This window comes from Trachinotus anak, unplaced genomic scaffold, assembly GCF_046630095.1.
Source record: "Trachinotus anak isolate AG129_WGS33_773 ecotype Australia unplaced genomic scaffold, CSIRO_AGI_Tana_v1 ptg000011l, whole genome shotgun sequence".
Lineage (NCBI taxonomy): Eukaryota > Metazoa > Chordata > Actinopteri > Carangiformes > Carangidae > Trachinotus > Trachinotus anak.
In genome coordinates, this window is record NW_027273862.1 from 22,668,491 (window position 1) to 22,680,778 (window position 12,288).

Genomic DNA, 12,288 nt, shown 5'->3' on the forward strand with positions numbered 1-12,288 from the left:
TGGAGAAACCATAAGACATTGCCTGAATACAGGTCTACTGATGGGGAGCAGACTCAAAGACATTTTAAATTTGCATAAATTAAGATGCGGGGAGATGAGTTGAAAAGTCCCCGAATGGATTTGGCCTGTTGGTTAGAGAGCTGCGAGTCCATGGATCTTTGGCTTTTGGAAACGCTTACGGCTGTAGAGCAGCAAGTATGCATTTGGAGATTGCACAAGACTGTCCTGGACCTCTCTGACTGCTGAGTCGTCAAAACAGTGCCAGGTCTGGGTCAAGGCGTTGTGGCACAGAGCCGTGTAATGACCCATGTTCAGGTGACCTGCATGGTTCTAGAGAATGAGAGGGTGCATTTGCATTAAAAAATCCCCAGGCAGAAAGAAAACAGAAATAGTGGACAAGGCCAGACCCCATTGCTCTGCAGACAATATGTCATTTCATACAGATATAATTTATTGCTTTAACTAGTGCTTTTCACAGTTTCCATATGTGTGTAGCCATTATATTAAAAAAAATAAAATAAAAAATTTAGACTGTCCTCCCAAAATTTAGTCTCAAAACACATGTAAGCCACAAATTGCATTGCAAAGAAGATATGACTTAGCTGTAGGAATTCATTGTCATACTGTGACATAACGCCACCCTAAAGAAATATGAGAAAAAAGGGGAAATAAGGTACTACACAAACCACAAAAAATTTAAACTGTCATGTTATAAAAAATAAAAATCCTTAATGATGAACAACTATTACTCATTAAATTGCATTTGTGAGAGACTTATTTTTGGGCTAAGGCAGTTAGACATGTGCCCAGCTTACAATGGTGCAGCAATTCAGCGTAAAAAAAAAAATCTCTATCTACACCTTCCAGATTTAACTAATCAGCCATTATTGGCTAATTAAAAAAATACTGCCATCTAATTAGCAGCCAAACGATATTTCACCTTAACATGATTCAACAATTAAATTAGCAAATACAGTTCCTAAAATATTTGTGTGTGTCTGTTTACTCACCACAACAGCATATAGGCGGTATGAAGAATACAAGGTGTTCTGTACTGAGCTGGATAGAAATGGGGTGAGATCAAGCTTCATGGAGAACACAACATTGGTCCTCAGTTTCACCTGGTTCTTCCCCTTACAACCAAACCTGCAGAGGAGATAAAGATATCATTGATTTTAAGAAGATTTTATTGGTTTACAGCTAATCCTCAAATATCTCCAGGGAATTTAGATGTTGTAGCTTTTATTAATAGAATACACAACAACAATTAGTGCAAAAAGAATACACGACTCTTGTTGAATGAATGCATTCATGTACAGGTCTGTTATTCAATAGACCTTAATACATACTGAAGGCACAGTAAACTTTAACTCAGTCACACGATTGAAAACCCCAGACCAGCTATTACGTGGACTTTTAGGTGACAATGTTTTATCACTGATATAGATTTACACCTCGTGCATTCATTCAGGATAACTAAGGATTCATCAGTTAAACATGTAGCCCCGCTGTCAAGTGTTACCTTAACAGATGATGTTACATCTCCACCCACCGTTTCAGGTGCAGCATTAGGATCTCAGGCGGTTTGTCCAAACAAGTCAGGACTGCTGTTTCTCTCCTCACCCTGCACACTGAACACAGCATCCGCTCTACCCCGGTCAGGATAGTCTGCTCAAAGAAGAGTGACAGGCAATCCTGCTCAACATAGAAACAGAACGAAGTGAGAAAACACAGAGCAGAAAGATCAAGACAACCGGTATTTAGACCATGACAGGCGTACAGTGTGAGTGGTGTTTTAATGGTGCACAATGGGAATTACAAACACCTGCAGCTGTTTAAAAAGTACCTGAATGGAGCACTTAATGATGTCTGTTGGAATTGGTAAGGACAGTACATTGAAGGTCTGTGTGTTGTGTGCCTGGTGATTGCAGTGCATGCAGAGGGTCATGTAGCTCAGCTGGCCCTCAAACAGCTGTGAGACAATGGTAGAGTCTCTCACTGCAGTGGCACAGTTTCTATTTTGGTCTTGTCTCGGCTGTCGTATGGAGGAGCGCATCTGGTGCTTTGCAACCTTGGAAACACACACACACACACACACACACACAGCTTTAGTCTTTCAGTAGTTGCAGTGATTTGCCACAGAGGGATATGTGGTGAGTGACAGAGTGCAAATGCAGTAAGACATGACTGCACCTTTTTGAGGTTGTCATGGAGTGCATTGAGGAGAAAGAGCAGCATTTCCTGGGCATCTTGCTGGGAGTAGTTGTTGAACTGGGGGAGGATGGAGCACAGTACAGATCTGGCCTCCACAGGGGCACAACTGGAGCTCCTTCCCAGCCACATCTCCTCCAGCAGGCGGACAAACACCTCGGCCACCCGGCACTTAGACCTGCATGAACAGAGGTTAAGCCTGTGGGAAAACATAACTGTCAGCATTCAGTGGAGGCAGACAGAGGGATGGTGGGTGGTCTCAACCTTGCCAGCTCTTTGCGAGTGTCCTGATTAAGGAGGTGCTCCACAAGGGGCACAGTGGAGCACAGACACTGCAGCACAGCATTTAAGTAGCAGGAGTTTCCGGAGTTGTCCAAACCACACACTCCTGGTCTGTTCCACCCCTGCAGCCTCACTGCAGAGCTGCAGCCTTTTCTCTCATTGTCCATCACCTGACCACAGCTGCTAGTGTTCGTCCTGTAAGAGCAGTAACAGAACAGACCACATAACTCTCTCTAGTCCTGTGCAGTCTCAATAGTCACAACATCAAAAAACCTGGGTTTCCTGGGTCTGAATAGTTCAGTTGTTTCGTTCATCAGCGGAAAATTAATCAAACAATTCTGCAAATTCAATGGGTAAAGTAGTTTATCAAGCTCCAACTTTTCAAATCTGTTGATTTTCTGTTTTAAATTATTATAAATCTGATATATTTGCATTTTGGCAAATCTAGAAATCTGAACATGTCACCTTGGACTCTGGGAAAATGTGATGGGATTTTTCACTTATATTTTTCTGAAATATAAGTGACCAAAGAAATAAGTAGGGTTGTGGTGCTACAAGGACACCCTGGCCCACAAATCGTATTCTCCACATGTAAAGGAACTTCTTTGTTTGGTACAAGACCCAACCAAAATCACATCATCATAATTTTGAATAATTTTTTTTCAGTGAAAATGAATCAAAAATTACCATTTCAACTGAAATCACAATATCTGCCAAAATAATCACACTCTTTTTTGCATATCATGCAGCCCTGTTAATTATACCATTAAGATATGTAATAATAGAGAGATTAACAGTACACACACTGCTTTTTGCACAAAAGAAAGCTTTTTTTCTAAAGATTTGTTTGTTGTAGATGAACTTCAGCAGTCGTACTGAATTGACTTCAGCTAAAGTTGCAATGAAATTAATTCAATTCAAAATAATGGAGTCTTCCACAGTCAGCTTTGATACAAATATTTTTAGAGATCAAATGCTTTCAAAAATAGAAAGTTATTGCTGTGCATTCCTTTGGTTTTCTATCTAACATTGTGAAAGCTATTATTAGTTCAAATTGAGACACTATAAGACAGAGTAAGACTCACCTTTGTTTAGGAAGATTTGTTAAACTTGTCTCTTGGTATGAACTGCTGTTTAGCCGTGGCAAAACAGGCACAGTGACACTGCTGTCCACGGCCAGCTGAGAGGCCAGAGTCCTGGTGAACTCTGTCAGGTGGACCTGCTTGCCTGAGCCCTGTCTCTGCAGAGTGTGGAGCACAAATGTGTTGATGCAGATCATGTGTAGTGTCGCCCAGAGGCCCGGGAGAAACACATCTACCACTGATCCTTTCAGGTCTGGCAGAGGAAGTAGAGCAGGTCCAGTCCAGCCCTGCAGGTGGACCACGAGTTGAGACAATGAGTCCTTGGATGTTTGTTTCCGCTGATGTGGCTTGATGGGTGGAGATGAAGATGATGTTGGGTCTGTGGCTCGCCTTTTAACTGTGGGAGCAAAACTGATATTGACCCCGAATCCGGAGAAGATGTCTGTGAGTCTGCTCTCCACCCAAGCAGAGCTGTCCAGCTGAACCAGGTGTCTGTGGCTGCAGAAAGGTCTCAGCAGGTGTTCGACCACATGTTCAACTACGGGTTTCCTACTCCGCCTCTGAAGCTGCTCTGGACAGTACAGATACATGTTACAGACAAACCCTGAGCTCAAGTCACAGAGGAGGGCAAGGTGGATAGGGCAAGGACCCTGCTCGTAGGAAAGTTGGTATTTCTTCACAGCCAGGTTTTGTCCAGGTGTGTACAAGGCCTGGTAGCGCCTGGTGATGTGGCTACAGAAAGCAGAGAGGGCTTCCAACTTGTCTCCATCCTCCAGCCTGGTCAGTGACAGGAGCTTGGTCTGGAAGCTGTTCCTTTTCAGGACACCCTGCCACCCATCCAGTTTTAGGGTCAGCTCAGAGCCAAAGCTGCAGTTGTCTCCTGCAGACAGACCGCTCTGTAGGACTATAGAGAACCATGTTAATGCCTCGACGTACTCCTCCTCGGAGAGATCTGTGCTCTGCTCTCTGCCCTGGCTGTATGACGGACGGTTTGCTCCTGCTTTCACGCCAGCAGCTCTCCTGATCAGCTCCCGCACCGCTCCTCTGTCCAGCACTTCCAGCAGAAGCTCTCTGGCTGTGTAGTAAACCTGGTAAGTGGGGCCGCTCTGAATCCTGGTGAGTGGCTTCACTTTTTTGGACCTGAAGATATTTGGTAAACAAAGGCTGTCCCTCTGGTTACCTCTATGCAGCTCATCCACAGGGTGGCACTCCTCTGACATCCAGACGCACTCCTTCACCGACAAAGCCTTTGCCTTCATCTTAGTCTAACTTAAAAGTCGTCTTAAAATAGCGATGGCTTCTCTCGCAACAGAGGCCTCTGATCTGAAGCCAGTATGACAAGGCATCAATATAAGCCACAAAAAAATGTAATTACTGTGCCTGAAATTCCTCCCTGCAGCCTGTTTAGTGTGACGGCTAAAGGAGAAGATAAACAGACGCAGAACACAGTGTACTCAGGGTGTTTCTCTTATCCTACAGGGCGTCTGACCAACTGTGTGTACTGTGCATACATGTATGTGTGCGTGTTGATCATACTCCCAGGTGAAACACACACTAACACTCATGAGAATCTGCTGTTGGAGTAAATCACCAGGGATTCACTGTCACCAGTCAACAGTATCTTGGCAACCTATGAAAACACAACACTGACCACAGTGCAGCTATCATGACGTGTTTTTGTCCTCTTTGTGCATGACTTTAGAAGCAAACAAACCAGTTTGTTTCATAATGTACCTATCAGCCATTATTTGAGATCTCAGCCATTTTTCATACACTCCACTGGATTGGTCTCTGTAGAATAATTTTTAGATGCAGATGCAGGAACTTTTTAAAGACAGTATTCTTTATCCTGTCTTTTAATATTTTTATTTTATCCATTCCACCTGCCCACTCCGGTTTCAGTTCAACAGTTCTGCTTGTAATTTCCCTCATGTCCCACCCTGGTCCATGCAGGTGACTTGAGCAGCCAGTAGGGGCCGCTGGTGCAGCAGCAAGGATGTGAGCCTCTCACTGTCTTCCCCAACCATGAGCACTGGCAAATGTGGATGGAGGACAAAGCTAAAGGTATACGTATCAGGAGTTGTAAGTAACCAGGTCTCTGATATTTGTCCCAGTGTCACCTGTACAGATTGCACTGAATTGCTCATTTCTTTGGTGTGCTGGCATATCTTGTTGTTGGAGTGGCCTGCAACTCTCAAACTTATTCCTAAAGGCACAGTCTGTAATCTAAATGTAAATAAAAGGGTAGTGCCCCCCACCAACATTCATCAAAACACCAAATGAGGGGATATCTTTTGAAGGAGTGGTGTTCATCTCTCTAGAAAAGAATCAATGCCAAGCAGAACTGAGAGCTGTTCTGGCGGCACGCAATGGCACAGCTCCTCACTAAGACACTTTATCTTGGTTTTCTTTTCGTTTGTCACCCGTTTGTATTTGCAATTAAGATGAGTGGAAAGTCGAACAACTTTTAATCCATAAGGCAAACTTAGTGAGCTCTCACAATATTATTCTGAACGTGAACGACAAAGTTGATACCAGTTCTGATCTATTAACAGTGTCTCCTTTATGTATCAACATCAAAAAGTCAGTCATTGATTATACAGGTGTGACATCAGACAAAAGTGTGTGTTCAGTAAAGCATAGCACAGTGTCGCAGGGCATCAAACTGAAATCTTACAAAGCAGCTGTGTTTTCCTTTGGCACAAACAACTATTGAAAAATGAAGTCAGGCCATTCTGACATTGAGGATAAAGGTCATGGAGCTCTATAATTCAACAGCTCACCTTCTGATTTCCTCGAGTATCAGTATCTGATTGGTTTTAGGTAGTGTGATGACTTTCTTTTCATGGTGTCCCATAGAAACCTTCAGTTTGTGGAGTTACACACATTCGGTCCTGGGAGCTGCCCAGTGCAACCACAGCTTGATTTTTTGGCCAGTGAGCAGCATCAATGGAGCTGTCCAATGGTGAGGTACCTTGTTCAAAGGACAAGTCAGCAGCGGTAATGAAGGAAAAGCAAATACTGTTCATCTGCTTTCTTACCCAGATTTATCAGTCCAAGGAGGTTAACCGAAGCACCAGGGATAAATTAACACAACAGTCTCTCTAGCTACGTCAACAATTCATATTTGCCAGGCTGCACATTCTTACAAGGTCGGAGCTGTTAAGTCACTGTCAGATCAGCTCTTCATGGGACAACCTGCCTCACCTCACAGGAAAGTAATAGCAACACCACTTCAGATAATATCACCACCTACAGGCAAAGAAAATTACAGCCACCACAACTTTATCACTTGATGGCAAAAATGTTTATCCATTAGTACCGAGTAATCGGTTTTCCACATAATAAGAGGCCATCAAGAATACAGTTACAAATGCAGGAGTCAGTGTTAGTAAAACATTGACATAGATCACTCAATTTATGATCCTTATAATGAGCCACCAAGCCATGTGCCACATGTAGTCAGGACCAACTTTCTCTGTGTGCAGGATGACGCTCCTGGCAACAATAACTCTGCTTTCGCTGGGATATGTTCCTGTTAAACATTTACAGGTTTATAATTTAACAGACAAATCATCAAACACAAAAAAAACAAACAAAAAAAAAACAACCTGAGCTACTCTCTACATTCAAAGAATTGACACAAGTGTCACAACTGTAGAAGCTATTGCTTTGCTTGCCTGTAGATGGTGCATATCAGCATGTCTCCATTTGTCTGCATTTGGTCTAAACCAGAGGCCCCCCCTCTGCAGTGTGCCGATTGTAATGAGGTGTAAAACTGATGCTGCTGCTACTTTTCTCACCAGTAGAAAGAGCAGTGCTGGGCTAGGACTGCAGGGGTGTAGAGGTGCAGATGTGTGAATTCCCTGGTTTCAGCTGCATTAGCATCAGTGTCGGTGGTGTTCTTGTTTCTCAGAGCTCCTCACATCAACTCAAAATCAGCTCAGCAAGGAAAGTCTGGTCAAATTCAGCAAAGTTATTCAGCCGTAAGTTCTGTCTTTTTGACAAAGCATGCTGTCTTTTTTGCAACATTCACCATATGTTCACTCTGAAGACTGTAATTTTCTATTCTATTTGGTTGTGAAATGCAGACATATTTAGCAATGAAGACACAAAAACAAGAGATTTCATCAAGATCATAATTTCAAAAATAAGTACTAGCCCCAAAAGTGCCTATGTTCATTTCACAACAATCCCACTATTGCCATCATTCGTCTGAAGTTTACTGGCATTTTACCAGTAACCTGGTAAAAACCAAAAGAACATATTTGCAGACAGGGTAAACAGAAAGTTTCGACCGCTTCTCGCTTCTCGAATAGTATTGATAATGTTGATTGATTAAAAAACTTTTTGAACTTCTTATCCATTGTAAACAAAGTTTAATTTACCCCTAGGAAAAATAACACTCCAATCCTCCACTGTACATTTATTCAATGTACAAGTGAGACTAAACAAGTGGTTTAACAAACAATAAGAGTCTAGCCGTCTTCACTAAGTGTTCTTTCCAGTGAATCTCCAGAATACGCTGCAGCTGCAGGGTGTTGTGATAAAACCCTGCCTTCTGTTATTGGGGGTGGAAGAATCACACAATTACCTCAAGGGCTCTAGAAGCTCTCTTGCATAAATCAAATCCACTTTCAAGCTGAAAATATGTTAATCCATTAATATCAAAGGCCATCTTCTCTCCTTCAGTATGTGCTTTGAGCTCTCTGCACTTTCTAATAAAACCTATTCATTTACACATAGAAAACATAATTCGGTATCCATTGTCACAGGCTGCGTTTTATTGTCAAGTGGCCAGTTCCAACACAATGAACAAGAAAATACAAAGCTGATGATTTATTTTGTGTGGGAGTCTCAAGTAATGCATATGCAGGCGATATTTTTTTTTGCAGTGCGACACCACTCAAATTATCTTCTGAAAACATTATTCAAGCACTTAAGCTGTTTTTCCTTTTGATGCTCTGTTGGCGAGGCTACTTGAGATCGATGAGTCAGGAAACAGCAGGCATCACAAACTTCGATCTCTACACATCTTGTCTTTCTGTAAATTGTTTCTGTTCTCTGGAAAACTGATGGACAAAGACAAAAAAAGGTGAATGGATAAAGAACTTTGGACACTGCCATGAACTTCAGCAGCTCCATTAGCACTAGAAAATGGTTGCATCACTGTTGTCAGACAGTTGTTTGCAAGCTACTTTGTTGCTCTGTGATCCACCCACATCACTGTATTCACCAAATACAGATTTAGTAACAGTTTAATCTTGATTCCATCTCTGTCTAAGATCTCCAAATGTCTGTCAGTGTATAGTGAGAAAAGTTTTAAAACCATTTCTGACTTAAAAAGACTTTAATTTTGGAAGATCCTCACTTGACTTGAATAACTCAGAATGATGCTAAAATAGTTTTTACACAGAACCCCGTCACAGTGTTTGAGAATGAATAATTTCAGCAAACCTGATTCAATTGTTCATGTTCACCTGACTATTGTTTTAAGGCAGACTTTAAGAATTGTGACCTTGTCTTTTAATATCAGTCACTTAATTTAAAGACAAACGGTGATGGAAGAAGTAGAAGTAGTTATTTTTGTAAAATTACTTTCTCCTGCATAAACTGGCAACATGTTTGCACATTCATTTTAATATAAAGCACATTGAGATAGATGTTCTCTCTGACTTTTTTGTTAGGCTGTTTAATGTATTACAATGCATCATATTTTTAAAACTAACTAGTAACTATAGCTGTCAATGAAACATAGTGGAGAAAAAGCCCAATGTTTAGACGAATAACCTGAGAAAGGTCACATGAGTTAGTCTGAGTAATAACACTTCAGGGACTTCTTCCAATGACATCTTGTCGCCTTACCTTGGCCACATACTGACTATGTGAATTCATTCAACAGCCATTCATTATGTGCAGTAGGCACACATGTAGTTATTTGTGTCCCTGGTAAATACAAATTTTATTTTGAAGCATCAGCGAGAACACTGTCACTGAATTTTGCAGTACACTTTAAGCGCTGATGCTGTTCACTTCTCTGCAATGCTAACAAGCGGAGGATCAGATACTCTCTGGTACCAAGATGTCCACTATTTCATAAGCAGTACAAATGAACCGTATATGAATAAAAAAGGAGACCAGTGTGAATATGCTGCGTGAAACCGCATTTGTAATTATAGCTGTGCTGTCTCATGTGAGTCCTGTGGAAAAATGCATCCTGCTAAGCTTCTACCAGATAATACACAGTTATGTACACGATTTGCTTGTTGAGTCATTAGATATACCTCTGTTGTGCTGCTGTGCCTTTGTCTAAGACTGAAGTGTCTTTTTTTTTTTTAATTTTTGAGTGAAAATGTCCACAACCTGAAAAAAGGTCAACTTTGTTTTGGAAAACACACAGAGTTGTTATCAAGGTGGGAAAGTATGCAGGCTTTCTTGTGAGTGGTGCTTGGTAAACTGGCCACAGTGTGGAAAATGAGGACAAGTGCTAAAGTCTATCTTTTATTTTTCCTTTTCAGGCCGACTCATCCAAACACCTGCAGACCTGAGGCCATTTCCTCATAACGGTGTGAGTGCAGTACAGTGATGAACCTGATGTTTGTCCATCTCTGATGTTGGTATGGAAACCTGGAAACATCCAAATCTAACATTTTTTTTAATCATGTGAAACAATTCGGTTCAGTTTACTTTATTTCACCAGGATAATTCACATTCTATCAGTCCTGCTTTTGAACAGATTAAAAAATATGAAAAAACAAACAAACCATAAAACAGTAATACAAGACATTATGTTGTGGATGAGGCTTCAGTGAATTAAGGTATCTTTTTTCTTCCAGGAAAACAACATAACGTAACATAACAGATAATACAAATAGATGCCATAAAATCAGAATTAAACAGAGATGTGATTATAAATTCTGAATAACAACCTGAAAACTAATACGTCTTTGAGCTGTTGACAAGCAGCAAAGAAAAATCGTTTTCCCAGCCACTCTAATTGATCATATTTGACATGGTCTAAATCTGTTGTACTTGTTGTAGCTAACCCTTTGTCCAACACACATCAGATGACTCCCGCTGAGGAGAATCTTGTGCTTTGCTTTAGCTTGAGCAGCAAGGACTGTACTGTATAATTGTGTAATTTGTAAACTTTATTTTTCTGTATTTTGAGGTCGCTTTGTGCGTAACATGTGAGCAAGCTGCATGGTAGTAAGCAAAATTAAATTAAATTCTATTTTTAAATGTATCTTCGTCACCACAAGGTAATAACTCCTGCACAGATTATGATTTAGATTGCACAGGAAAACAAACCATATTTTGGGGTTTATTCGGGGTAAATTGCGTGTCTGGGCGTAATAATGGTGCTTTACCAAGAAAAGCTGTTGCAAGTCTTACATGTTATCCACCATTGTTTATCATCAGCTTCAGAATACTTAAGCATTTCTTTCAAACAGATCACTCTTTTTCAAGCTTTATGTAATATTAGGTTTTTAATATTGGTTTAAACCCTCTTGTAATATGATGCTCTGCACTTAGAGTGGAATTAGTTCACATTTTAAAACAATACTCACATGACCAGAGTCACACTTAAAGAGACAAATTTCAGTTTTCGTGTTTCCTTGTTGAGCTGTAGTGGTGGATTAATAACACATTAGTAATGAGGCAATTTCATACGAGAAACGCAGCAACTTTGGAAGATGCACTCACAATTTGTCTAAAACTTTTGTAACCCCATCTCTTACATCGGAGTCGTGTCAGGAGAGAGAGAATCAATGCTGCACCCAAGGACTCTTTTTGTGTTCATGTTGGGATGTGCATGTGGTTTTAAGACGGACTTGAAAAAATATAACCCTATCATTAAGTTTTTCCAAAGCTGCAGAGGTCTCTCACGTCACGTGAATGCTGTTGTGTTTATTCTCCTGTGAGGAAACGCTGAAGTTGCTGGATTTGATGTCAAAACCATGTGTTGCTTGGAAGTAGTACAGAATGATAGACTGATCTGATGTCAGCAGGCAGGACGCTCTGTAACTTTGGCAGTAGTCAAAGATTTCAATGTGCAGGTCCCTGAGAGCTGATGTCTATTTATAAAGGCACTTTGTCTTCTAACTTTAGTTTCCACTGGTCTGCACAACTCTGGTCTGAATATGGACTTACATTCTGACACTGAGGAGCCATGATGAGCAGCCTAAGGTTATAGCAGATAACTACTGGAGGCTTGTGCTTTGTCTCCATATATTCAGCTTCACTGCAAGACCTGCGCCGGGCAGGTTCTTCTCAGTACTTTCCATTGGAGGATATTCTATAGAAACTTAACCAGTTCCTGGTCTTTGCTGAAATCCCCAGCACTGAGTTTAAATTGGCCCTCCAGGAAAGAGAATAGCATTCATGACCTTGAATTAGGAGTCGATGCGTTAAGCCATACTGTCAGCTGATCGGTGGCGAGTTGAGCTGCTTATCTTGGTGTTGCTGGATTTTATTTTTAACTCTGACAACACCTGACAGGCCCGTGGAAACTGGGGAAGACCTCAGAGTGTGTAGGGTGAGTGGCAGTTAGGGAACATGAGGAGGTGAGGTATCTAGGTGCAAGACTGAGGAGCAAATACACAATACTTAGTTGTGATTTGCAGAAGAATGTGTGGAGTTGAGTTTGTTTCAAGATGGTGACAGTGAGGAAGCCTGTGCTGTGCTGGTGTGAGTGCTGACATCTTAGCAG

The 12,288-nt window shown here is 41.3% G+C and overlaps 1 protein-coding gene across 1 annotated transcript; it reads right to left on the minus strand.

The window, feature by feature from the left end:
- Positions 1-28: 28 nt before the first annotated feature.
- Positions 29-4,983, minus strand: LOC139627869 (uncharacterized). The gene is made up of 7 exons (XM_071489029.1): positions 3,579-4,983; positions 2,476-2,688; positions 2,194-2,389; positions 1,847-2,071; positions 1,553-1,695; positions 1,011-1,146; positions 29-330 (listed from the first exon to the last, which is right to left on the minus strand). The coding sequence occupies exons 1-7, from the start codon at positions 4,832-4,834 to the stop codon at positions 133-135; spliced, it is 2,367 nt and encodes a 788-aa protein (XP_071345130.1). The 5' UTR covers positions 4,835-4,983; the 3' UTR covers positions 29-132.
- Positions 4,984-12,288: the final 7,305 nt, after the last annotated feature.